At 40.0% G+C, this 26,105-nt stretch overlaps 1 protein-coding gene across 2 annotated transcripts in view; it reads left to right on the top strand.

Annotated features, from left to right (window-relative positions):
- The window catches only part of PTPRG (protein tyrosine phosphatase receptor type G), an 837,085-nt gene that overhangs the window by 664,748 nt on the left and 146,232 nt on the right, over positions 1 to 26,105 (top strand). For both annotated transcript variants that reach the window (XM_049777272.1, XM_049777271.1), the window contains exon 7: positions 18,021 to 18,178. In XM_049777272.1, coding sequence (XP_049633229.1) covers positions 18,021 to 18,178 — 158 coding nt within the window. The remainder of the gene's footprint in view (positions 1 to 18,020; positions 18,179 to 26,105) is intronic.

Genomic DNA, 26,105 nt, shown 5'->3' with positions numbered 1-26,105 from the left:
CTTTTCTTTCTTTGGGGCTTCATTACAGTGTTGTGAAGTGGTCAGGAATACAGATTCTAGTTTTGAAAACTTCCTGCTACAAAACCTGAGTTCTTTGCGGTTCTGTTTACTCAACTCTAAAATGCTGTAATATTAACACTAATATTATTGTACATGCTTGTGCCTGACTCCCAGTTAGAACCCAAAGCTACTATTACTGCCATTCTCAGACCCTCCCCAGCCTATCCCTTGTTTCTTGGTTGACTTGAATCCAGTGGGAGTCATATGGATAGGAACAATGTGACTGACAGCTCTACCTCTGAAGCATATGTTAATCGATTTAGTTGAGTCAACAAAACTTCAAATAAAAGACTGGAGATAGTAGTCAGAAAAATGACTTGAGGTTTGGTACCTTCCCATTGAAATTGAGAGAAGGGGTGTAGAATAAGGATCCACAAAGGGGATGAATGAAGTAGTAGCCTCTTATCTGTTCATCCCTAGCTGTGACTGGCCCAGATGTTCTGTCATTGATTCTTATTTAATCCTAGAGGCAGCTCAGTGAGATAAGAGTTCTTAATCCTATGTTTACAGGGTAAAAGTAGGTGCAAAGCGATTGGTTCCACTTCATGCAATGGAGCAATAGTTATAACCCAGGGGTATTGAACTCTAAAAAACATCCTTTTTTCCTGCTCTTCTGGAACAGTTTCTATTTTCAGCATCAATCTACTTCCTACCTATTGTCAAAAATCACTTCATCCTAGGCCTAGAAAATGGCTTAGCGACAGAGCATGTACCTTGCATTTTGAAGTACTGAGTTTAATTCCCAGCACCTGACACCAAACCATTAGTAGCTGCAGAGCACCACTAAGTGTGGTTCTCCCAAACAAGCATCCACCAAAAACAAAAATCACTTTATTCTGGTACCTGTTTCTTTTTTGTGAGTTAGATCAGTCTTCAGTCTTTCTGTATCCCTGATTCATTCTGACCAGTGGTTGAAGATTAACTGGGTTAAATCAGTGATTAGGCATCAAAATGAAGCTAAAGAATGTATCTTTCATACATGTATTCTGATGGTGGTAGTCACCAGAACCATGGATGCACAAAGAATAGCAGTAGTGTAGTTCAGCAGTGGTAATCTGTAGAGTTACAGCCCTTAATGGGCTTAGATGGTGGTGGACACAGGGAGGTGCCTTTCTCTGCCATCCCAGGCCACGTGGTTCTGCAACCCCCTTCAGCCTACGGGTGTCTGGGTCCAGGAAAGCGGCGGGTAGAAATCTCACTCATAAGCAGGTTTCAGGAAGTATCAGTTTTATTCATGTCCTATCCACCACATGTGTGGTCAATCTTAACCATTTATGCATGCTATTCTTAGCTTGCCCTTTGTCTTGGCTTTTCCAGCCATGTCTCCTCCTCTTACCTATCCATGCTGGCAAAGTCCTTAATCCCTTAGGTCAAAAGCCTTATCTAACCTTCCCAAGACCCCTCCCAGGAATGGGCGGGTCTAGCAGGTAGTTACAGTAAATCTGGGGTGGAGTCACAGTAATCAGTTTTTGTCACTGTATAACTATAGTTTTTAATGTCATGTTCACTTTTTAATTGTACATAAAACTCTGATCTTTTAGTATTTTATTTTTCTGGAAGCACTCACATCAACATGTATTTATTTTACACGTGAACCCTGATATCAAAATGCCATATTTGATCACCTGAAACCACCAAGAAAATAATGGAGGCTAATGTCTTTGATTCTCGGTGCAGTGACTGTTTGGTGACCTTATATTTGTTTCTGGGTGTGTTTGGATACAGGAATCCAACTAATCAAGTGGATTGGATTTTTATCCTTTTCAAAATCCTTTTTCTCAGAACCTGTAATACTTTCATGTCATAAGTGTGCATAATATTGGGCCAGAGCAATAGCACAGAGGGAAGGCATTTGCCTTGCATGCAGCCAATCCAGGATGGATGATGGTTCGAATCCCTGCATCTCATATGGTCCCCCATGCCTGCCAGGAGCGATTTCTGAGCGCAGATCCAGGAATAACCCCTGAGTGTTGCCAGGTGTGTCCCAAAACCCAAAAAAAGAAAAGAAAAGAAAAGAAAAGAAAAGAGTGCATAATATTGCCAGAATAGGAGCCTTTAGGATTTCCTATGATCTCTTCCTATTTTGAATACCAATGGAAAAAAATCAAATTCTCTGTCCATCAGTGAAAAGAATCCAGTCGGGGTCATATGGAATTCAGAGGCAAACATGAATTCTACATTTCTACTTCTCCATTTTAGTTTACCCTGTTCATGCTCAAATCACATTACATGGTACCATCTGTTAAAAAGCTTTCATAGTAATACAGGAGAAAACATACTTCCTCTGTAAAGGAACTGATAACAATTGTTTGAGTTGACATTCATATGAATTCTCTGTTGTAACTACTTAGCTATGCAGCTTTAGCTCCCGACAACCAGATACACAAATGGATACAGCTGTATTCTAATAAAACTTAATTTATAAAAAAGGTCTAGACTAGATTTACTTCAAGAGTCACAATTTGCTCTTTTTTAACTTACAGTTGCTTACTGATGCTTGGACTTAGTTTATCCAACCAATTTAAAGGACCTTCTCTTTATAGAACTATGTTTCCTGCTGGGAATATATTCAGGAGGAGGCATGGTCTTGCTGTAGCATAGCTTCTAGACTGCTAATAGACAAATTTCACTGATTACATATTACACAAAGTATAGTGAGACCCAGTTCTGTAACCCCCTTGAATTTGGGTTAGTCTGAGCCCTCATCAGTAATATCTTGATACCTAAGTTTTGTAGGGGCTCATTTAGAAAAAGGCTATAGAATATAATATGAACTAATAAAAAATATGAACCGGGGCTGGGAAGGTGGCGCTAGAGGTAAGGTGTTTGCCTTGCAAGCACTAGCGTGAGACGGACCACAGTTTGATTCCCTGGCATCCCATATGGTCCTCCCAAGCCAGGAGCGATTTCTGAGCACATAGCCAGGAGTAACCACTGAGCGTCAAACAGGTGTGCCCAAAAAAACAAAAATAAAAAATATATGAACCACAAACATACCACAATGTGGATTGGAGTCTTGACATTCAGTTCATGGAGTTACAAACATGCTGGACGACCCAGCTAATATAAACAGATGAGAATTCACAATGGCATATGAACCACATCTTCACTGGTGGTCATACAATACAGCTTCAGGATCCAGCTTCTCATTCTCTCTTAAAACTCATAGGAGCTCATTGATGTGAAGCCTGTTGATTCATTCTTGTTCTATTTCTTCAACACTGTGACTCATATTTTTCACATTACCTGAGATATAATTGACATATTCATTTCATATAATTAACATGTTATTTCAAGTGAGCTGATTGAATATCTATTTATTGTGAGATGTGATCCATAAGTCAGTTTAGCATCTATTATCACGGATAACAACATTTCCCCCATTTTTCATGTATAACGATTTTGTAAATCAGAATGCATTGGGAGGGGATTCCATTCTCTCTGGTACTTGGGAAGTACTAGAGGTTCAATGCTTGCTGAAGACTCTTAATGGTGCTTGAGGGACCATGTAATGCTACAGAGCAAATTAATTTGATCCCTCCACATACAAAATGTGCTCAGCCATTGATCTATCTATCTCACCTAGGATGCATAGTATGTGAGTAGCATGTCATTGTAATTAGTAACTTGTTGTGTTTTTATTTTTTAATGGCATTGAAATAATGCTGCTTTCTGGACTAAAGAAATAATGCAGTAAGATGCTTGCTTTGCATGTGACCTACCTAGGTTTAATCCCTGACACCTCATATGGCATCCCAAGCACTTCAGGAATGATCCTTGAGCACTTGTATTTATAGTTCCAATATCAAAGAAAACAATGATGTATCTTGGGGCTGGAGAGGTGGCTAGAGATAAGGCTTGCAATGCTAGCCTAGGATGGATCGCGGTTCGATCCCCCGACATCCCATATAGTCTCCCCCAAGCCAGGGGTGATTTCTGAGTGCATAGCCAGGAGTAACCCCTGAGTGTCAAATGGTGTGGCCCTCTAAAATAAAATATTTAAGAAAATAAAATAATAATAATAAAGAATAATGTATCTTATAATTGATGGGTACTTAGATTTGAACAAATGCAATATCTATGATTGATATATGCCAATTGCTATGCTTTCTTGTTCCTTCATTTTCTTTTTACTAATTATGAAGTACCTCTCAGTTCTAGGCAGTGTTTGGGTTGCTGAATATAAGTGAACAAGACAGACACCCTGTAAAGGCCCCCTTTACTCTTTACAGACTGTTTGGGCAGTCAGACAGGGAACAAGTAAACCCATGAGGGGAAGGAAAGGAGCTAAGTGTGATGTAGATACTTAATAGCAATGGATGGGATAGAGATGCTGTCTCTGAAGATGACAAGAAACTGAGGCCTGAAGAATAAAAAACTATATCACCCAGATGGAATACTTGTAGGGGTGTGTTCCATTTTGAAAGAGCAGCAAGTTAGGGAATAGGTGTGGGTGATCAGTAATGATGGGGAAGAGACTGCTTGCTATGAATAAGCAGATCATATATAGGTTGGGTAAGGTGTATGGTTTTTATAGATCATATGTGGCTTTAGCAAGGTGTATGGGTTTTACTCTAAACAGGAAATAAGTCAAGGGAAGGCTATGAGTTGGGCATTAATGGCACTTTTTTCCAATGTTGAGGGAAAGTGTTTGCCTCACTGACTAGCAATTCTTGAATATCAGCCAATGTCCAACAATTTTTTTTTTGTTTTGTTTTTGTTTTTGTTTTTGGGCCACACTCGTTGACGCTCAGGGGTTACTCCTGGCTATGCGCTCAGAAGTTGCTCCTGGCTTGGGGGACCATATGGGAAACCGGGGGATCGAACTGCGGTCCGTCCAAGGCTAGCGCAGGCAAGGCAGGCACCTTACCTCTTGCGCCACCGCCCGGCCCAATGTCCAACAATTTAACTCAATTTTGACCTGGGGATAGTAATAGCTTCTTCATGTTAGGACCTCAAACCTAGACAACTTTCTCCAACTTAAAGCCCTAGGTCTTGGTCCAAGAGAGAACTCAAGCCTTTGAGCACAGAACCTTCCATGTGAAGATTCATGTTCAATCTGGTCCCACCTGGCTTCCTAATACAACCAGGTAGAGCAATGGTGGTTTCTGAACACTGAGAGCCTTAACTTCTGACCAACTGTGACCCATAGCTTCCTCCTTAGGCTTCCAGAGAGACTCACCGAATTCAGAATTCAGAGATTCAGTTCACCTGGTTTTGTTTTGATTGCTTTGGGGTTAGGGCTTTCTCCTGGCTCTACACTCAGGGATCATTTCTGGCAGACTCCAGGGACAGTAGAGTGATCAGTCACAGGCAAGTCAAGCTCTTAGACGCTTGATTATCTCTTGCCGAGATCACCAATTTATTTTTCTTAAGATACCCAATTGTCATAGAAAATATAATCCAGAAACACCAAGATGGAAGCAATGTATAGTGTAGGACATACAGAAAAGGAAACAGAACCGCCAGGCCTATTCCGAACAAGCTCATCTATCCTGTATCCATGTGTTGACCAGGCAGAATGCTTTCCAAGCCCTGCCCTTTTAGGTTTTATGGCTACTTCATTACACAGGCATGACTCATTAATTCAGTGACCTTTGGATGTTGCATCTGTCTCTAGCCCCAACCAATCTCACATTAAGACTGAGTGGTAGGACTAAACATTCCAACTCTGTAATCTCAGTGGGGATTCACCGGTCCTTCAGGGCTTTCCAAAGGTCATACATTAGCATAACAAAAGACTCTTTCAATGGGTTCCCCACTAGAAATTCCTAGGGTGTCTGGCACTCTGCTCCTTGAGCCCTGGGATAACATTATAATGACCAACTATATATCTCTTTTACAAATCATTACAGCTTGAACAGAATGAGGCTTATCTTTTAAGCGCTAAAAACCAGATTGGATTCCACTGACATTTAACTACTCATCTGTTCATTGTTGTTTTAGCTTTTGGTCTGCAGCATAGAACCTGAGGGTCCAGAGTAGGAGGACAAATGTTGGTTTTAGCCCTTTCCATCTCTGGATGGTGTTTGCTTAATCCCTTTCTTATCTGGATTTCCGCTGTCTTTATGTGTGAATGAAATAGAACTAGAATTTTTTGAGACTCTTTGAGCTTACCCTTAACTCTCTTGGACTGGCCGGGCGGTGGCGCTAAAGGTAAGGTGCCTGCCTTGCCTGCGCTAGCCTTGGACGGACCGCGGTTCGATCCCCCGGTGTCCCATATGGTCCCCCAAGCCAGGAGCAACTTCTGAGCACATAGCCAGGAGTAACCCCTGAGCGTTACCGGGTGTGGCCCAAAAACCAAAAAAAAAAAAAAAAAAAAAAAACTCTCTTGGACTTTGCATTACTTCTCCAGGAAATGCAAACTTTAGCAGCTCTTGTTTTTAGTTTTGTTTGATTTTCTTTAAAAATTTATTTATTTGGGGCCGGGCGGTGGCGCTAGAGGTAAGGTGCCTGCCTTGCCTGCGCTAGCCTTGGAAGGACCGCGGTTCGATCCCCTGGCGTCCCATATGGTCCCCCAAGCCAGGAGCGACTTCTGAGTGCATAGCCAGGAGTAACCCCTGAGCATTACCGGGTGTGGCCCAAAAACCAAAAAAAAAAAAAAAAAAAGAAAAAAAAATTATTTATTTAAGCACATAGTTATAGAAATGTTCTTAGTTGAGTTTTTAGTGTACCGCCCTTCATCAATTTATTTCCCTCCACTAATGTTCCTCATTTCTTCCCCCACCCCCATTTCCCATTCTATTTTTCTCTCTCACTATCATTGTCATGGTAGTTGTCAGTGCAGAGAGTGCTTTAACTGTGCTCATCTCTATTTATGGTATGCTTCATATCATGGGCTGGTTCTTTCGGCCTTCAACTCTGTTGTCTCTGGATGTTATTACCATACATACCTGGCAGTGCTCAGTGGTTCCTCCTGGCTCTATGCTCAGAAATTGCTCCTGGCAGGCTCGGGGAATCATATAGAATGCCGGGATTCGAACCACAGTCCTTCTGCATGCAAGGCAAATGCCTTACCTCCATGCTATCTCTCTGCCCCCCCCTTTTTTTTCTTATTTCATTCAGCATAATATCTCCATGTCCACCCAGGTATAGGCAAATTTTTTCTGACAGCTGCATAGTATTCCATTGTATAGATGTACCACTATTTCTTTTTTTCTTTATTTTTTAATTAATATTTTTATTTAAGCACCATAATTACAAACATGTATATAGTTTATTTCAATTATCAAAATGAACACCCCCCCTTCAGCAGTGCAACATTTCCACCACCAATGCCCCCCATTTTCCTCCTGCCCCACTCCCTGCCTATATTTGAGACAGATGTTCTATATCTCTCACTCACTGCCATTATCATGATAGTTGTCAGTGCAGTTAGTGCTTTAACTGTGCTCGACGCTCTTTGTGGTATGTTTCATATCATGCATGGGCTGGACCTTTCAGCATTCATGCTGTCTCTGGATGTTATTACCATACTGTCTTTTTTTTTTATAACCCACAGATGAGGGAGACTATTCTGTGTGTCTCTCTCCCTCTGACTCATTTCACTCAGCATAAAAGTCTCCATCATCCATCCATGTACAGGCAAATTTTATGACTTTATTTTTTCTGACAGCTGCATAGTATTTCATTGTGTAAATGTACCACAGTTTCTTTAGCCACTCACCAGTTGTCAGGTACCTGGGTTGTTTCAAGATTCTGGCTATTGGAAATTGTACTGTGATAAAACATAGAAGTACAGAGGGCATTTTTATATTGTGTTTTTGTGTTACTAAGGTCAAGCTCTTGTTTTTTAATATTTCCATCAGGAGATATTGTAGAAACTGTCAAAGAAAGCAATCTCTCCTCAGAACCATGCCTATGCCTTTCTCAGCCCATCTTCCTTGGGGACTTATCATGCCTTATAATTATGCTTGATGGCTGATAAAGAACCACTCATTATTTAGAGCTAGTGTTGCTGCTTGTATTTATACCATAAAACTAATTTCTGCTCCCTGCTAACCTCAAATAAAAAGCAATCAGTTTTATCACCAACAAGATGGGTTTATTTAGGAACACCAAAAGAGACTTTGGATTCATGGGGAGACATATTTGCACACCCCTAAAACTAAAGCCAGTACTCCATTATATAGTCTTCTGGGGGAGATTGGGACATAGTGGGATCTCCCTTCTCTCCATGGCAATGAAGTAATATCTTTTACTGCTGGAATGTAGATACATTAGGTTGTGTAGCTGGCTGCTGGCAGGTGTGTTGAGACTGATTTCTGTGTCCTGACCTTATTCAGGTCAGGTTTCTGCATATTCATTTTCACATATCCTAATTATAATCTAATGTTTTCTGACTTCAGACTTCCCCTCTGACTTTCAAGTGCCAAGCACCTAAAACCTAGGCTTCTGATCTCAGCTTCTTATTTTCTACCCAGACCTTTCATATTCCTGCATTTAGCTGACCCAGCCTGTCAGACCCTTCATTCCTCCCCAGTCACATGGCTAGTGCAAAATTTACCAGAACTGCTGATGCAATGTCTTCACAGTTTGCTGCCAGCAGCTAGTTTTTTTTTTTTCATCTCCTAAAGCCTGAGTTTTTGAACCTTTCCTTCTACTGTTCCTACACAGGATGTGTAAATCCCTTTGCCCTGATTTTTCTCAAGCTGTCAGCAGGTAAAAGACATTTGGTCTGAAATCAGGCATGAATGTAACAGTGAGGAAATGTTCCTGGCAGAGTGAGGTGCCTGTGCAAAGGCCCTGGGGTGGCATTAGATCTGACAGCAGAGAGACCCTGTGGCAGTCCATGCGGACCAGAAGACAGCAGGGGTGAAGCTACTGAGGGTGTGTGGAGCCCCTCCACACAGAGCAATTAGCCTTTTGGAAACCGGGCTGCTTGTGTGAGGCCAAACTTAATTTAAAATGCAGAATCTCATCCTCAACTCCAGACCTACTGGATCAGAACCTACGTTTTTTAATAAGCTCCCTAGGGAATTTGCATGCATATTAGCTTTGATCAGCAAGGTCATAAATCTTTGTGCATTTCAAGCTGCTTAATATCCAGTTTTTCCCATTCTCGCTCACACCCACTCCTCTCCAGTAAAACAGAAGGCCAGCCAGTGTGTCCCCGTGATTTAAAGCTTTTAAAGAAATATGAAGAGCTTTCCCTTATTTTAAAAAAAAAATGTAGTGGCAAATTCTAAAGAATTGGCTGACTACAGGGGCTGAAGCGATATCACAATGGTAGGGCATTTGCTTTGCACACAGCCTACCCGGGATCGACCTGGGTTCGATCCCCACATCCCATATAGTCCCCTGAGACTGCCAGGAGTAACCCCTGAGTGACAACAGATGTGTCCCTAAAACAAAAAGAATTGGTTGAAAACAGTAGCTTGGGACTTTTATTGTTAGTTTGTCTTTTAGGCCACACCTGGCAGTACTTTGAGGATACTCCCAGCTCTATACTTGGGAGTTTTTTTGGTGCACTATTTGTGGGATCCTATGGTCTTGGAGATTTAACAAGTCGCTCACATGAAGAACATGGACTTGGCCTGTTTTGATAACCCCAGCCCCTGTTAATTTATTGTTCATATAACTAAAAATTGACTTTGACTGTTTCTTTTTTGATTTTTGGGGGTCTTTTTTTTTTTTTTTTTTTGTCTTTTGGCTTTTGGCTTTTGGGCCACACCTGGTAATGTTCAAGGGTTAAATCTGGCTATGTGCTCAGAAATCACACCTGGCTCCGGGAACCATATGGAACTCCAGGAATCGAGTCCAGATCTGTCCTGGGTCAGCCACTTGGAAAGCAAATGCCTTACCACTGTGCTATCACTCCAGCCCCATGACTTTCCTTGTTTCTGAGAGGGATGGCACCTTATTTTTGGCTACAGACTTGGTGTTATATATTGTTCATTGCTTTTTTTGTATTTTCAGTATAATTTAGTAATGCTCAGCTACTCTATATGTTAACTGCTCAACTTAGTTTTTAAAGGGCTTTTTTTTTTTACCCTGTATAACTGCAGCATTGAAAATATTAGGTTATTAACACTGAAAAATGCAATCAATCAAATGATTAGCATCTAATGTTTTAATGATCACATTTTTAATCCAATTATGCATGTTTGAATCTTTCAAATTTTCTTTAATTAAAGATTGCCTCCTGGCACTGCTATCAGAAATAAGAAATTGAACAGAATTGAGCCAGATATAATTTAATGTTGAAAGGAAACTGCAAGGATAACGGGCCCACATGGGTTTAATGGTTGACCATGACTTTAAAGGTCTCATTCAAAATTTTCTAATTGATAAGAAAAATTTAATCATCTTCAGATATACTCTGTTTGCATTCCAATAAGGTATTTCCTTTTCTAAATAAATCTCCCTAACTGATTATTCATATTGTCATTCAAAATGCTTAAAAATGAGAGAGTTGGGTGAAACGTAGATTACTCAATACAGTGTGTATTTAATATAAAAGTCATACATTATTCATTTTTTTCGATTTGAATAACTTTGAATTTAGCATCCCTGTTCCTCATCTTTTTCTTTGATGAACAATTAATTATTAAAATATAATATTGTCTGCATACAGTACTGAGATCCTTGAAAGTGGGAATAGAGATTCATTTCTTTTCAATTCTTTTATCTGGTAATGCACAGTACCTGCTTATTATGGTATAATGGAATGAATGGGGGTATAAGTGGAGTGTTTCAAATATTTTTCTCAACTAGTTAAGTGGCTGGCTTCAGAATGTTTTGAATTCCAATTACTAATTAGTATCAAAGTTAGAGGTGGTGTGCTCCCATAAGATGCAGTTTGGGAGTGAAACTGCCCTTTTGTATTACAGTTTATTTTACAAAGCACTGACATACGCGCTCACTCTGGGCCAGATACTGATGCTGTTATAATGTTATTTTACATATGAACAAATGGACTGAGGGGGGTTACATAAGCTCACTTGTTATGAGCACAACTCTTCTATTATATATATATATATTTGATTTTTGGGTCACACCCAGCAGCACTCAGGGGTTACTCCTGGCTCTACGCTCAGAAATTGCTCCTGGCAGGCTTGGGAAACCATATGGGATGCCAGGATTTGAACTACTATCCTTCAGCATGCAAGGCAAATGCTGTACCTCCATGCTATCTCTCTGGCCCCTATTTAAATTATTGATCAACATTCCTTAAAATCCATTTGTGAATGAGTTTATTTTCTACTGCAAAGTACAATACCAGCAACCTGAATCAAGAACTCTGGGTCTTTGGTCCAGAGAGTTGAGACTCTAAGGACCATGTTGATAAAATGGGCCACATTCTCAGAACCAGGCCCTCTTCTTACAGGATTTCTCACTGATGAGGAATCATTTGGAGCACCCTGGTTGTTAGGTGAAGGGAGCATGACCTGAGAAACTGAATAAGATATAGAACTTTTTAGAGAGAAAGGTAAAATTTGTTGTTCTGAACTTGGAAAGCAATGGGGAGGGGGGAGAAACAATTCAAGCATGTTTTAATTCTGCCATGTAAGTTCACAAAAGAAATGTGTGTGTGTGCGTGTGCGCATGTGTGTTTTGTGGCCACACCTGGCAGTACTTAGGAGTGACTCCTGTTTCTGATCGAAATAATAACTCCTAGTAGATTCAGGAGACCATATAGAATGCAGGAATTGAACCTGGAACCACCACGTGCAAGACAAACACTGCCCTCTGTACTATCTTTCTGGCCCGAAATGTTCAATATTGATGGAGGTGCCCGAGTATGCAGCATGTCTCCCCTTCTTCTCCTGAAAACTTTCAGGATGATTGGCTGGCTTTAGCCACCTCACCCACAAAACATGTGCTCAAATTAATTTGACAGGGGGCAATTGTGACTTTAAGACCCTATCGCATTCGATCAGTTAATTTCATTTATCCTCTGCACTAAGAAATTGTTTTGTATGTATGTAAATTTGTGTTTTTTTTTTCATTTATTTGTTTGGTTGGTTTGTGAACCACACACCACGTAGTGCTTAGGACTTACTCCTGGCTCTGTGCTCAGGGGACTGCTGTGCGGCATCATGCAAAACATAGCCTATTGAGCTATCTCTCAGGCATTCCTTAAAAAGAATTTCACATTTCTATTACTAGTTTTTTAAATCTTAATTTAGTGACATCCCTTAAAAAGAATTTCACATTTCTATTACTAGTTTTTTTTTTTTCTTTAATTTAAAAATTATCCTTTTACACTGAACATGGTCAAGAAGGGTTGGAAATGTATTTGCACATGTAAATATCTTTATAACATTTTCAATTTTGTCTCTTGGTCTTCAAAACCTAAAAATATTGTTATCTGGCACTTTTCAGAAAATATTCACTTAATTCCTGCTTAAAAGAAATAATGGTCCAACCTATTCTCAGCCAAGTGCTTGACTTGATAAGGCAGAGTTTACAAGACAGTGTGCTAAGCTTCTTATCTATATTAACCTTTTTAATTGTTGCAACAACCCTGAGGAATAAATGTTCTCAATGGTCCCATTTTACAGATAAGGGAAGTAGCTCAGAGAGGCTAAAATCTCTCTTTAAGGTCACACAGCTACTGCATACCAATTGTGCTGTACTAGAAAAGTCATGCTATGCTAGAAACTATGACAAAATAAATAAATAAATCTATTCTGCTTGGTCCTTGGAAAATTTGTCACACGTGAAGTACTTTCCAGGCATTTGTACTACACTTGAAAAATAAAATGAAATACACGCATAGACATTTAAGAAAATAACGTGGGGGCCGGAGAGATAGCATGGAGGTAAGGTGTTTGCCTTGCATGCAGAAGGTCATTTGTTCGAATTCCGGCAACCTATATGGTCCCCCAAGCCTGCCAGGAGTGATTTCTGAGCATAGAGCCAGGAGTACTGCCTGAGCACTGCCGGGTGTGAACCAAAAACCAAAAACCAAAAACCAAAAAAGAAAAGAAAATAACATGGCTACGTAAAGCATATGAGTTTAGGCCTTGCTAATTGAGAGGAATAAGGAATAATACCATTCAACAATATCCAATAATACTGTTAAACAAAATAAAATAAGGGGACTATTTCTCACTTATGAACTGTTTGCTCCACTACAAACTCTTTTGCAAATCCCTTTCTTTTATATTACTTTGTGGAGAGGGTGGTTTCACCACACCAGGTGGTGATCAGGAGCTATTCCTGGCTCTGTGCTCAGGGTTGCTCCCAATGGTGTTTAGGGACCATATGGTATCTAGGCCTCCAGCATGCAAAGTACGTATTCAGCCCTTTGAGCTATTCCTACCATCCCTTATCAACTTTCTCCCCCCCCCCACTTTATTATTACAATAACTAAAAGTCACAGCCTTGTGATTGTGATTTTTGCCTGGAGTTACTCATCTTTTTGCTGTGCTCACACACATGATTGCAGTGCTTTCGTAGGCTGTCATACTTTTTTAAAAATAGAATTTATATGAATTTTTATTTGACAGGGAGGAGGTGTTAGGTTCCCTCCTGGTAGCTCTCAGGGGCTACTCTGGGCTTTTTACTTGGGTAGCAAATGGTGAAGGGGCTGATCCAGAGTCAGGCATCTGCAAGACGAGCTCCTTAACTCCTATTCTGTTTTCCTCTGGCACTTTTTAGTTGCAGCATCTGCAACTTATTGAACAGGATCAGACTCCTAGTAGTGATACTACTAGTATCTTTAGTTGTGAGGCTTGCCAGGAGTCACACTCATTGGTTGTGTGGTTTACACACAACACACAACTAGCTGCTTTACTCTCAAGATTCCTACTTTGTGACTCTGCCTGAGCTCCCAGACAGTAGAGACTTTGGAACCAATCTTGGTACATATGGATGGTACTGGGAAACGTTGTCTTCTCATGACTTGCAAGGAAGATGCTTTTCTTCAAAACTGTTTTTGTGGGGGCTACACTCACTGATTCAGGGTAGAGGAATTACTTACGGTTTAGTACAGGTGGGGAGTGTTAAGGGAATACAACAGTGCTCAAAAGAACAATGATGTACCAAGGATCAAACCCAAGTCTTCAATATGCAAAGCGTGTGCTCCAACTCTTTGAATAACCTCCTGTCCCCAAAGGATCTTTTGTCATGAGTCTGCCCCATAATCCCATATATAAAATCTCACATCAATATAGGAATGATGCCCTCATATTGCTCACAACCCGCAGGAGTTGAGAATTGAGCCAGGCAGGCTGAGAAGCTGCTTTGCACTTTTCTCCACCTCTTGCAGGTGGAGAATTGAGGTGCTATTTCAGGCAGGGAATCTATTCTGAATTTCAGCACTTTCTTCTCCCAAATCTTCTCTTTCCCAGCTCTCTTGTGAAAGCATCAAAGTCAGTAGGTGGCTAGCAGTGTCCCTTGGGTGCCAGCTCAGTATAAATGTGTGACTGTGCTTCAGGTTGCTGGCCTCTTTTTTTGACTCCCAAAACTAGGGTAATCTAAATCCCTGTAGGTCTCAGAGTCCTGACATCCGAGGGCAATGATGGGACGTCCCTTTCTCCATTCTTCTTCACCACATCTGCCTGCCTGTACACCACTCTGTAACTTCTCATCAGTCAAGACCAGAATTTGAAGAAGCCCATGGGTCAGTCAAGGACAGAGAAGCCCTTCTGCATTCATAACAGTGGTCACATCTCCAACATCCATCAGTCCTTGTCAAATGCACAAGCTCTTATTTAAAACTCCAGCTCTACAGACATTTCATGCAGCTTTTCATGCAGGAAGAATCTGGGATTGAGCCTGACACCCCTTGGTTTCCTAAGTGCCACGAAGAGTAATCCTTGAGTACAGAACTGGTAATAGCTCCCGAGTGCTGCTAAAGTGGCCTCAAAACTAAATAAACAAAAAACCAAAATTCTTGGTGTTTCCTTTAGAAACCTAATCTCTGATTGGGGGACAAGTGTTTCCAGTTTTGCTTCTCATGCTCTTTTTTTTTTGTTTGTTTTTGTTTTGGTTTTTGGGCCACATCCATTTTGACGCTCAGGGGTTACTCCTGGCTATGCGCTCAGAAATTGCCCCTGGCTTGGGGGGACCATATGGGACACCGGGGGATCGAACCGCGGTCTGTCCTACGCTAGCGCTTGCAAGGCAGACACCTTACCTATAGCGCCACCTTCCCGGCCCCCGCTTCTCATGCTCTTTATTTTCTGTTTTTGTTTGGCTTTGGGTCTACACCCAGCAGTGCTCAGGGTTCACTCCTCTTAGTGATCACTCCTGGTGAGACTCCAGGAACCAGTGTGGTATCAGGGATTTGAAGTGGGATTAGCTACACGCACTGCAAGTACCTTAACCCCTGTTATATCTCTTTAGCCCCTACTTATGATTTTTGAAGTCACAGTCTTCCTTCAGTTGATCTGTTAGTAGGAAATTTGCCGGTCAAAGCTTGTAGGGATTGTCCTGTCCCATTTATACATGCATATGACAGATATAACTATAGCCATAATATTGGCTCGGGTCTCCAGAGAAATACTCTTGAAGATTTTTTTTTTTTTTTTTTTTTTTGGTTTTTGGGCCACACCCTGTGACGCTCAGGGGTTACTCCTGGCTATGCGCTCAGAAGTTGCTCCTGGCTTCTTGGGGGACCATATGGGACGCCGGGGGATCGAACCGCGGTCCGTCCTAGGCTAGCGCAGGCAAGGCAGGCACCTTACCTCCAGCGCCACCGCCCGGCCCCACTCTTGAAGATTTTCTAGTAACTGAGTCTGGAGCTCTTAATCCTCAGGCGTGATAAGATGTGATTCCAAGTCTCCTATAATGTGAGGGAGAAATGAAGGTGGTGATTTTGTTTCTTAATATGTCAAGCCCTGATCGTTGGGACCTGGTTCTGATGATTTACACAGTTCAAGAAGCACAGTGGCAGCAAGCAAAGGTCAACATCATCCCTCCTCCCAGCCAAACCTGTGCCTGCCAGGCACACTTGCAAAGGCTTCCCCCATCATTAGGCCAGATTTAAATGAATGCTCAGACTTGCCAGTGGGCAAAGGACAATTCTGTTATTTCACATCTTTTATCTAACAGAAACTGCTTTTGTCATTTTTATTATGGAACCCTGTTATTGGGAGAGATTGGTGTTTATGAGTTAATGTTTAATTTTTTTTTAAATAAAAACCATGAAAAGCTCGAGACAGTTACAGGAGTTAACACACTTGCCTTGCAACTCGAAGTTGACCCAAGTTTAATCCCCAGCATCACATATGGTACTCCTAATACCTCCAAAAGTGAACACTGAACAAGGAGCCAGAAGAAAGCCCTGACTGAGCATAGCCAGGGTGTGTGGCCCAAATATTTCCTCTCCTTACCTTCAAGGAAAAATTGACTCCAGAGATCAAGTGTAGGGACTGAAGAGATAGCTGGAGGTAAGGCGTTTGCCTTGCATGCATGAAGGACAGTGGTTCAAATCTTGGCATCCCATATGGTCCCCCCCCGAGCCTTTTCTGAGCGATTTCTGAGCATAGAGCCAGGAGTGACCCCTGAGTGCTGCTGGGTGTGACCCAAAAACCAAAAAAAAAAAAAAAAAAAAAAAGGAGAGAGATCAAGTGTAGATAATGCATGTATTATCTTATCTTATCTTAGCACTGCCAGCTGTGACGTCCACATTATAGAAAAAAGTAAAGCACAAATAAAATGAAGTCCAAACCTAGATAACCATCAAACAAGATTTCTCTAAGCCTTGTGAGGAGCTATGCTACTTTATTATTCTCTAATTGCTTGGGCCTAATGATTTTTCTTCTCCTAGCCTTGATTTTTATATCTGTGAAATGACATTACTAATGGGCATTTTCCAGAGGGCATGGAGTAAAATGGGGGTTTGCGCTTGGGTTTTACATACCAATTCTGTAAGTGAGGGCTAATATTGGACCCTACTTCATAGGGTTGATTTTATAGGAGATAAATAAATCTTGATAAAGCTCTGAGAACTGAGCTTGGTATATGGAGTGTTGTTTAAATGTCTTGAAACATATAAATCCTCAGAATAGCAGCTGGCATTTTTAATTTCCTTTTACTAAAGCTAAATAAATATTAAGTCTTATTCAGGCTATTTCTAGCTGAGTTTGCCTTTGTCATTATTCTAACATAGTTAAATTAAGGTTTTATCATTGTTCCATAATTGCATATACCTCAAGTCTAGCGCTGCATGTTTACTGAAATACCTGCACACATTATTTTGCATGAAAGAAGAAGTAGATGGAGTTCTAAGACTGGAGGAGAATATCGGTGTAAGCAAATGTATGTCCATAGAGTCCTGAAGTTCCCTGAAACCCATGGACTTGAAGTTGTTCAACAGCTAAGGGAAGTCACTAAAAGTAAATAAGTACTGAAATAAATACCTGATGATATCTCTAAAGTAATGGAAGAATATTCTTAGTCAAACCTGGACCTTTGGAGACTCACATAGAGATAAGAACATATTCTGAGGCATTCTGGGACTGACATGACTCAAGGAATTATAACATGAAGAAGGAAGAAAGAAAAGAAGGGAGGAAGGGAGGAATTCTGCTTTCCTTTTCCTTTTCCTTCTTTTTCCTCGTGTTGTTTTCTAAAGTTTGTCCCACTGTTATTGAACACAAAATATTAGACAGGAATGGATTCTACACTGAAATAAAATTGGGGAGGAACAGGTTAACCATGTTATGCCCCATTCCTTTTCTACAGGCTTCTCTGAAACTTGACTACGTTAGTGTTTTGTCTCTTTCTCGGAGTGGGGCGTTGGGGTGCAGAGGAAGTGTAGCCCAATGTTGATTATCCTGGAACCCTTTTCTCATGAACTTCAGAGCAGTCCTGGGGCCTCCCAAATCATAGCACACCCTGGGAAATGCGGCTTTGTTTTCTGTGGCTCCCACCACCAAATGTTAGTGTTTCTGGGGATGTAAACAAACAGAATGCTTGTGATGTGGTACCCGCATGGAGGGTTTTGACTGTCTGCAACGCAGTATGACTTATGGTGCCTTTCTTTTGTTTCTTTTCCCATGCAGAGAAAGAAACCTTCCTGGAACCATTCGTCCTCCGGGAGCTCCTGCCTGCATCCCTGGGCAGCTATTACCGTTACACAGGTTCTTTGACTACTCCACCCTGTAGTGAAATTGTGGAATGGATAGTCTTCCGGAAGCCTGTTCCCATCTCTTACCATCAGGTAGTTAGGCAGTCCCAATGGAGGCTTTGTGTTTATGTCTTTTGTTGACTTTATCTATTATTACATGAATGTACCCAGGGTGCTTTTCTTTAATCTCTGTTCCTTGTTCATGCTTTTATTCTTTCCAACATGCACACAGGGCTTCAAACCCAAGAGTTGAGAAATTTAAAGCTTTCTTGCTCAGCAGAAAATTAACTAGCCAAAAACCATTGCAGGCACGCAATCAAATTAGAGAAGCAATCATTGCCATCAAGATATTAGCTCTTCTCTTGAAAGATAACCTTTTGTTAGGAGTTCTTCTAAGCATTTGTGTTTGTTATGCCCATTTAACCTCATGAAGAACTATCTCCAGAACTACCATTGTTACTCACCCATATTTTATAGAGGCTAAACATACTAAAATGAAGTAACTTTAAGTATCACCCATGTTGACACAAATGGCTACCACACCATAATGACCAGTCTCAATCATTATGCTTTGAGCAACTAAAACTAACCAAAGTTTAGGGAAAAAAAAAACTTGCATATATGTACAAGAAATAAAAATATAAATTTAAGGGGCCGGAGAGATAGCATGGAGGTAAGGCATTTGCCTTTCATGTCGGTGGTTTGAATCCCGGCATCCCATATGGTCCCCTGTGCCTGCCAGGCACGATTTCTGAGCATAGAGCCAGGAGTAACTCCTGAGCGCTGCTGGGTGTGACCCCCCCAAAAAAAATTTTAAAAAAGTATACATTTAAAAATATATATATATATACATTTAACTCTATTCATGGGCCAAACTTGTCACTAAATACTTTAATCAGTAGTGGTAAAAGAATACTAAGATAATACATATAAGGATCATGGCATAGAAAGCTCAGATAACATCCTAAGAACATGTGGTTAATGAGTGCTGAAGCTAGAAGCCAATTCAGACTTCATCTGATTCCAAACACCATGTAGCTGGTTTTTCCAGTTCTGAGTTTTGTCCTGGTAGGAAGGTAAGGTAGGAAGGTAAATTTAAACTAAGTGATTAACTTGCAGATAGGAATTAGTAAAATGAAAGTAGCCTTATGGCAATGTTAGAGGAGGAGTAGTCATGGATTAGGGGAGGAGTGGGAGATTAGGGGAGATAAGAGGAATCACTTTAGAGGAATAATATCAAGAATATAAGGAAGATTTCTTAGAGAGGTTTGTTTCTCTTCAAAGATGCAGCGTTTCAATAAGGTAACACAAAAGTAGATTTCTTTTCCCTAATTCAGGAAAGCAGAGCCAGGGACAATGAACGGAATTTATAAGAAGTAGATTTGAACTATTAGAAATGTCTAAAAATGAAAGATTCTTTTTAGGGCCAGCCAGAGTTTGAAAGCTAGGAAGGGTTGATATAAAGATTTTGGAATAAGGAGAGATAGCATGGAGGTAGGGCATTTGCCTTGCATGCAGAAGGACAGTGGTTTGAATCCCAGCATCCCATATTGTTCGGTCCACCCCGCCCCCCACCCCAGCCTACCAGGATTGATTTCTTAGCACAAAGCCAGGAGTAACCCCTAAGTGCTGCCAGGTGTGACCCAAAAACAAACAAACAAAAATAAATAAAGATTTTGGAATTACATGATAATATGGAGAATGTAACTGAAAACACATACCATAAAATTTTGAAGCTGGTTGGCTTTGGTGAATTAACTAGAGCTTTTCCTTAGCTAATGCCCAGATATGCAGAATAGGTAGTGAGGATTAAATATCTGGGTCGTGTTCTTGTCAGGTCTGTTTTTAATGTAAGCAAGAAAAATCCTCTTAAAGTTAATCAAGAAGAGGGAGTACTTTTTTTTGTTTGTTTGTTTGGTTTTTGGGCCACACCCGGCGGTGCTCAGGGGTTACTCCTGGCTGTCTGCTCAGAAATAGCTCCTGGCAGGCACGGGGGACCATATGGGACACTGGTATTCAACCCAACCACCTTAAGTCCTGGATTGGCTGCTTGCAAGGCAAACACCGCTGTGCTATCTCTTCGGGGCCAGGAAGAGGGAGTACTTTAAGGCTAGAGTTATAGTATGGCATTTGCCTTGCACTCGCCTGACCTGGGTTTGATCCCTAACATTCCATTTGGTACCCGAACACTGCTAGGAGTAATTTCTTACTGCACAGCTAGGAGCAAATCCCAACCTTTGCTGGTGTGTCGCAAAAACCAGTAGAGAGAAAAAAAAAAGTAGAATTCCTTTAAAGAAATAATTTTGGGAGAACATCTTTTGATGAAATCTTCATAATCGTGTCTGCAACTAGAAACTGAGATGCACACTTGACTCTGGATCCAGGAGTCTCTCTGGTCCCTCCTTTCTTCAATTTTTTTTTTTTTCCTCATTTACCTTTGTACCAATTGTGTTGCCCTAGTACAAGTATCTAGTTTTTCTTTTGTTCCAAGGACCAGCTTTCAGCTAACAAAATCATCTGGGATTCATGTCAGTTACTGCAGAAACATTTGAACAGACATTGATCGACCAATAAATAACCATTATTGGTCAGAAAAGATAATACAGGGTTAAATCTCCTGCCTTGCATGTGTTTGGATTCCCAGAACTTCCCTGGTTGAATTCTCTGGTTGGATTCCCAGCACTGTATATAGTTCCCCAAGTCCAGCCAGCTGTCACTCCTAAGCACAGAGCCCTTGAGCACTGAGAGGTGTGCCCCTAAACCCACAAACAGACAAACAAACAAAAATGACCATAATTGACCCTGATTCATGTATCCACCTTGCACTGGATATTAGTCTTAAACATTCCATGTTTCCCTCTGGTGAGGGCGAATAGCCAGGTTGACTAGAAGGAGCTATTTACAGGAGATATTCTTTGTCCCTCTAACCAAATTAGATGGTGTGGGGCCAGGCTAAACAGATTTATCTGGCCTCTCTGCTTTTGGCAGACATTTTACTTTGAGATTTGTTTCCTTTTAATTCTACTCTGATGAACAAAGACAGACTAGCAGTTTGGTTTCTGCACAGGATCTGCCAGCGTTAAGGAGATAATGAAATATGAAACAACTTTTCTTCCTAATGGTAAAGTCAGCATTGTTTTATTAAAATAAAATAAAATTACCTTTCAAATATTTACATCCTCAGGGTTGGTTGCAGCAGGGGACTTTGAAAATGGGTCCTTTTTTTTTGTCAATTAAGATAAATGCTTTTTGTCTTCAAAGTTATAAAGTCTAAGATAATGAGATTAAGAAATACATATTTTTAACACTTTTTTTGGTAGAATGGCCTGTGACGGGAGAAAAAGAAAAGAATAATAATTGTCTCGTGGGAGCCAGAGACCAGTATGTATGGAAAGGGCAGTTCAGGACTTGGATATTTTATGAAACATTTGTCCATTAGAAGCACTGTGACATTTGGTAACTGGGACTTTTAGAGAGTACTTTTTGTTCACATCTGTTCACTTTTCTACTTTCTGCCACCCATCTACTCTGAGAAAAGAAATAATGGGCAAGTTTCTTTCTGTGAATCTTAATACATGCCTTCTCACTGAGTATTAGTGTTTCAAGGAAATAGTGAGGACATAAATGGATCTGATGGTCATCCCACTTTCTTTAGATAATACTTTACTTTTTCAGGCACTGCTTCATAGATTCCTATCTCCCTCCCAAGGGAGGAAAACAGCTCATTATCATGTGGTCAGATTGGATCCTTAACTGAAAAGTTCCCTGGAGGTCAAATCCGTGGCAGGCCTCAGAGAGGAAAGCATTAGCCATCCAAGTATTATCACTTCAGACCTTCCCACCCTGACCCTGCCAACATTCTTTCTGAAGTTAGCACAGAATGTTCATTTCACAGAGGCTAAGAGCCAATTCGGAAAAGCCAAGTAGACATAATTCCATGTCTGCTTCTATTGGAAAAAAAAAAAACATACCCAGGCTCCCTTCTTTTCTTTCTCCTGTCTTCTCTCTTACTCAGTGTTGGTGTCTCCCAGTAATGAAAATGAGAACTTTTCCACCATAAAATACAGTAGTTAGCTCGCATTCTAAACTGGTGTGATGGAAATTTTTTTTATAAGCTTTCCAGAACAAACATGAGCAATCATGTATTTCTCCTCTTTTGTTCTCTTTTATGAGTTTCCTTGGACATTCAAACCAGTTCTGTAGCCAGTTGAATTCTGTCTTTGGCTTGTATGAAAACGTAGATTTAAATATGGTGGTGTTCTTGGAATCCCATACTGGTACAGTTGGCCTGCTATTAACATGGTTTATATGACCTCACTAACCATCCCTCTAAATATCAAGCAAAATTGTGCCAGTACTTTGTCACACAAATAAAATGGCAGCACTGTGTTTGTATAAGAGGTCAAAGGACCAAGAGCTAGAATATTGAGGTAGAAGGAAAACACGATCTCAGTTGGAAAAGATGATCACGTTTGAGTCCAGTATAAAAGGTCTGTTTTATTCTAGATTATCCAGTTCTCCAATGATTGTGCTTGGGCCGTTGGCAACTCTCCTAGACATTCCTTTCCAGATCCATTTGCTTCTTATAGTTTAAATATGACACTAGCTATATATTTTTTTAGCATAAATTTTATTTAACTCCTTTTTGGGACACCAATAAGAATAATATATAATTCTGAATAGCTCTAGTTTGTTTCTTTTGGTTATTTCCTTTATTTTTCTCCCAATAATAAACTTGAGTAGTTAAAGAAAGTTTTATTTCCATGATTTTATCTTTTTATTTTAACCAATCTTTTTGTTTCGGTTCATAAAATTTTGAATAGCATTTTTGAATTAGACTGTATTCCAGGGCCCGGAGAGATAGCACAGCGGCGTTTGCCTTGCAAGCAGCCGATCCAGGACCAAAGGTGGTTGGTTCGAATCCCGGTGTCCCATATGGTCCCCCGTGCCTGCCAGGAGCTATTTCTGAGCAGACAGCCAGGAGTGACCCCTGAGCATTGCTGGGTGTGGCCCAAAAACAAACAAACAAAAAAAAGACTGTATTCCAGTGGCCTGAGAGATAATACAGCAGATAAAGTGTGCCTCGCACAATTGAATGTGGGTTCCATCCCTGATATCACATATGTTTCCTCAAAGTTCATCAGGAGTGATCCTCAAGTGCAGAGCCAGGAATAAGCCCTGAACACTTCAGGTGTGATCCAAAACAAAACTGTTTCATTGGAGACAAACCACCTGATTTCTTTTTCAGTTCCATTCAAAAACCAAATTACTTAACTATTGTTCCTAATTTTTATTTTGTAAATTATGATGATAATAATACTTGTCTCCTAAAATCACTCAAGATTAAATGATAGGGTATCTGAAGAAGAATGACTTGACTTCAGTGTGGCAGGACTCAGGAGATATTGATGACATTTTTTGTTACTCTAAATGGTGTCCACTGTTTAGTAGAAATAAAACAAAAGCCACAGATATCATTTAAATTTTTCCAACCACTACATTGAAAGAGAAAAAGTGAAACAGGTTCAATAAAAATATATTTTGAAACATACTTAACCTAGAATATCCAAATTATTATCATATCAAGCTGGAGGATTTGGCCACATTTCTGCTGGAAGTCCCATATGGTTGTTGGCTGCTGCAGCTCTACTGTTTATTTCAAGGCTGAAACAACTAATGAATCACTTAATTCAGAAAGTTTCTCTCCTAACACTACATAATATGTCTTCTAAGTGATGGGGTAAAGCTGCCACTATGAATCCCTACTGATGACTCTCATTGGTAATTATGGTTAAGTCCTTTCCTGTCCAAAGCCCTTTCTTGAATGGCAGAACTGTTGCTGCAAGGGATGCTTTTATCCCACATCCCTACGTCCCCCTTTAAATGGACATTCTCTGATTTTATCTTTGCAACCATGGTCGAATAAGTAAACTTTGGCTATCCAGGCCTTTGTCAATTTAATATTCCATCTGTATTGGCTTAGTGAATAATGAGACAACAAAACAGAGCCTGCCCACCCACCCCTCAAATGGATGGGGAAGTTGAAGCTTCCTTGTGTCCTTCCAAGTGAAATTTCAGTGCCTAATGCTTACCCTGGAGTTTCTTATTCTACTTTTGATGGGCTCTGGCTTTGTTTAATTGCCTTTATATACCAATCCTATAAAATATTGTGCACATCAGCCTTTTAATGGTTAGTAATTATATTACTTCTGATTTTCTCTCATTTCCTTTCTCAACCACAATGGACCCTTCTTTAGGTCTTCTAGGCTAGGGGTTTTGCTGCACACGAATGGCTTGAATGGATTCAACTTTCCTTTGATTTGAACCAACAGATTAAAAACTAATTATTCTCTGTAATATTTTTATAATAAAAACTAAGTTGAAATGATTTATATACACTCCGAGCCAACACATTTGCAATTCAAGGTTAACATTGTTCTTGAAACAGCACTGTTAAAATGCAATTACAACTCCCCAAGCAGGAATAAAAGAAAGAAGTGTTTTAAATGTTCACTTCGATAGTTAAAAAGTCAATTTAAAATTATAGAAATAAAATTTTTCTTTTTCTTTTTTTCGTTTTTACACTAAATGATAAAGACTTCATTAGTTACAGTAAAGTAAAAAGGGATATTCAAATGTGTTATTCCCGGCCTCTAGAAAAGAATAGGGTGATATAAAGCATGGGCTTTGAAAAGAGGGTAGCATTTTCTTCTTGTTCTTGACCGCTTGTATCCTGCTCTGCTAAAAACTGCTTTTTCCCATAGTGGAGAAAAGCAATAATTAATGTATGTTGATGTTGGGGGTCCTAGATAGATTGGACTTTTGGAATCAGCTAAAAAGAATTGCTTAGGCCCCTCTATTATCAGTATCAGTGTTTCTTTTTCAGTGAATAATGCTGAGCATCTGTTATGTATAAGGCAGAAAGTGGCCAGAATATGAAAAACAGTCTTATAGATCAAGGTTTTTAGTCTTTGCTTCGTTTAATCACTTGGCCAAGTGACTTATTAGGTTTAAGCTTAGTTTCCTTACCAAGTGAAAAAGTAATACATCGATACTACCAGGCTTAGGGAATTTCTGTGCAGTTGAACCAAAATTCCTGGTGAGAGAACAATTTCCCCTTATTCTCTTCTAGCTTCTTTGGCTGGCCTCACTGACCTCAATATGCTGTGGGAGCCCTATGAAAATAGGCGATTCAGAAGTATAGCCAAAGTAGGAAGCTTTTTTACCTCTTTGACAAACAGTAAATTTGTAAGAGAAAAAAAAAAAAGACAAGATAAAGGGCTTTGGGCATAAGCTAGTAAATTAGTGAAGAAACAACTATGTTTGTTTATACTTTTTTTTGTGGACCTAATTTAAATTTCCCTATTTTAAAAAGTCTAAGAAGACTTTCTAGTCATATGTATAATATAGGTTTGAGCTTTCTTCACTTTTGGAAATTTATTTCTTCCCTTAATGGGGATAAAGGGAGCTTAGAGCATATTTCTTGCACCTGCTGTTTCTTAAGAATGTTGCTGTACAATAATCAATATTCTAAATAACTTTGTATGTGTTTTTTGAGCTGTATATCCTGCTCTTTTTCTAAAGCACATAACCCTCTTAACTTGCTGCTTTGCATATAATAAGCATTCAGTAAACATTAACTAATATTGGTATTAGTCTAATAGTGCTATTAATAACATTGAATACCATTTAAAGTTAAAATTATGTTGGAAACCAAATTAATGCTCAGAACTTACATAACAAACTATCTGGAACATAATGGGATTGATAAATACACATTAGAATGAGAAAAGAGAGAAAAGCAAAGAGAATATCTTATTGGAGGAAGGCTCCCCAAAAGTGCTCAGTTGGTCTCAGAGTCCTCTCCAGTGATTAGTGGCCAACCCTGCTAATGGTTCAATGTGAGAGGGCTTGAATCTGTGGCATAACTCAAGTACCTTAGAGCTACACATGACAATACTTGGGGGACCAGGTGTTACTTCAGTTTGATCTAGAGTTGGCCACACACATGGTGTGCATT

The sequence above is a fragment of the Suncus etruscus genome, chromosome 7 (genome assembly GCF_024139225.1).
Source record: "Suncus etruscus isolate mSunEtr1 chromosome 7, mSunEtr1.pri.cur, whole genome shotgun sequence".
NCBI classification, from domain to species: Eukaryota; Metazoa; Chordata; class Mammalia; order Eulipotyphla; family Soricidae; genus Suncus; species Suncus etruscus.
The sequence above is the reverse complement of the archived record's forward strand: the minus strand, read 5'-3'. Positions and strand labels throughout refer to the sequence as shown.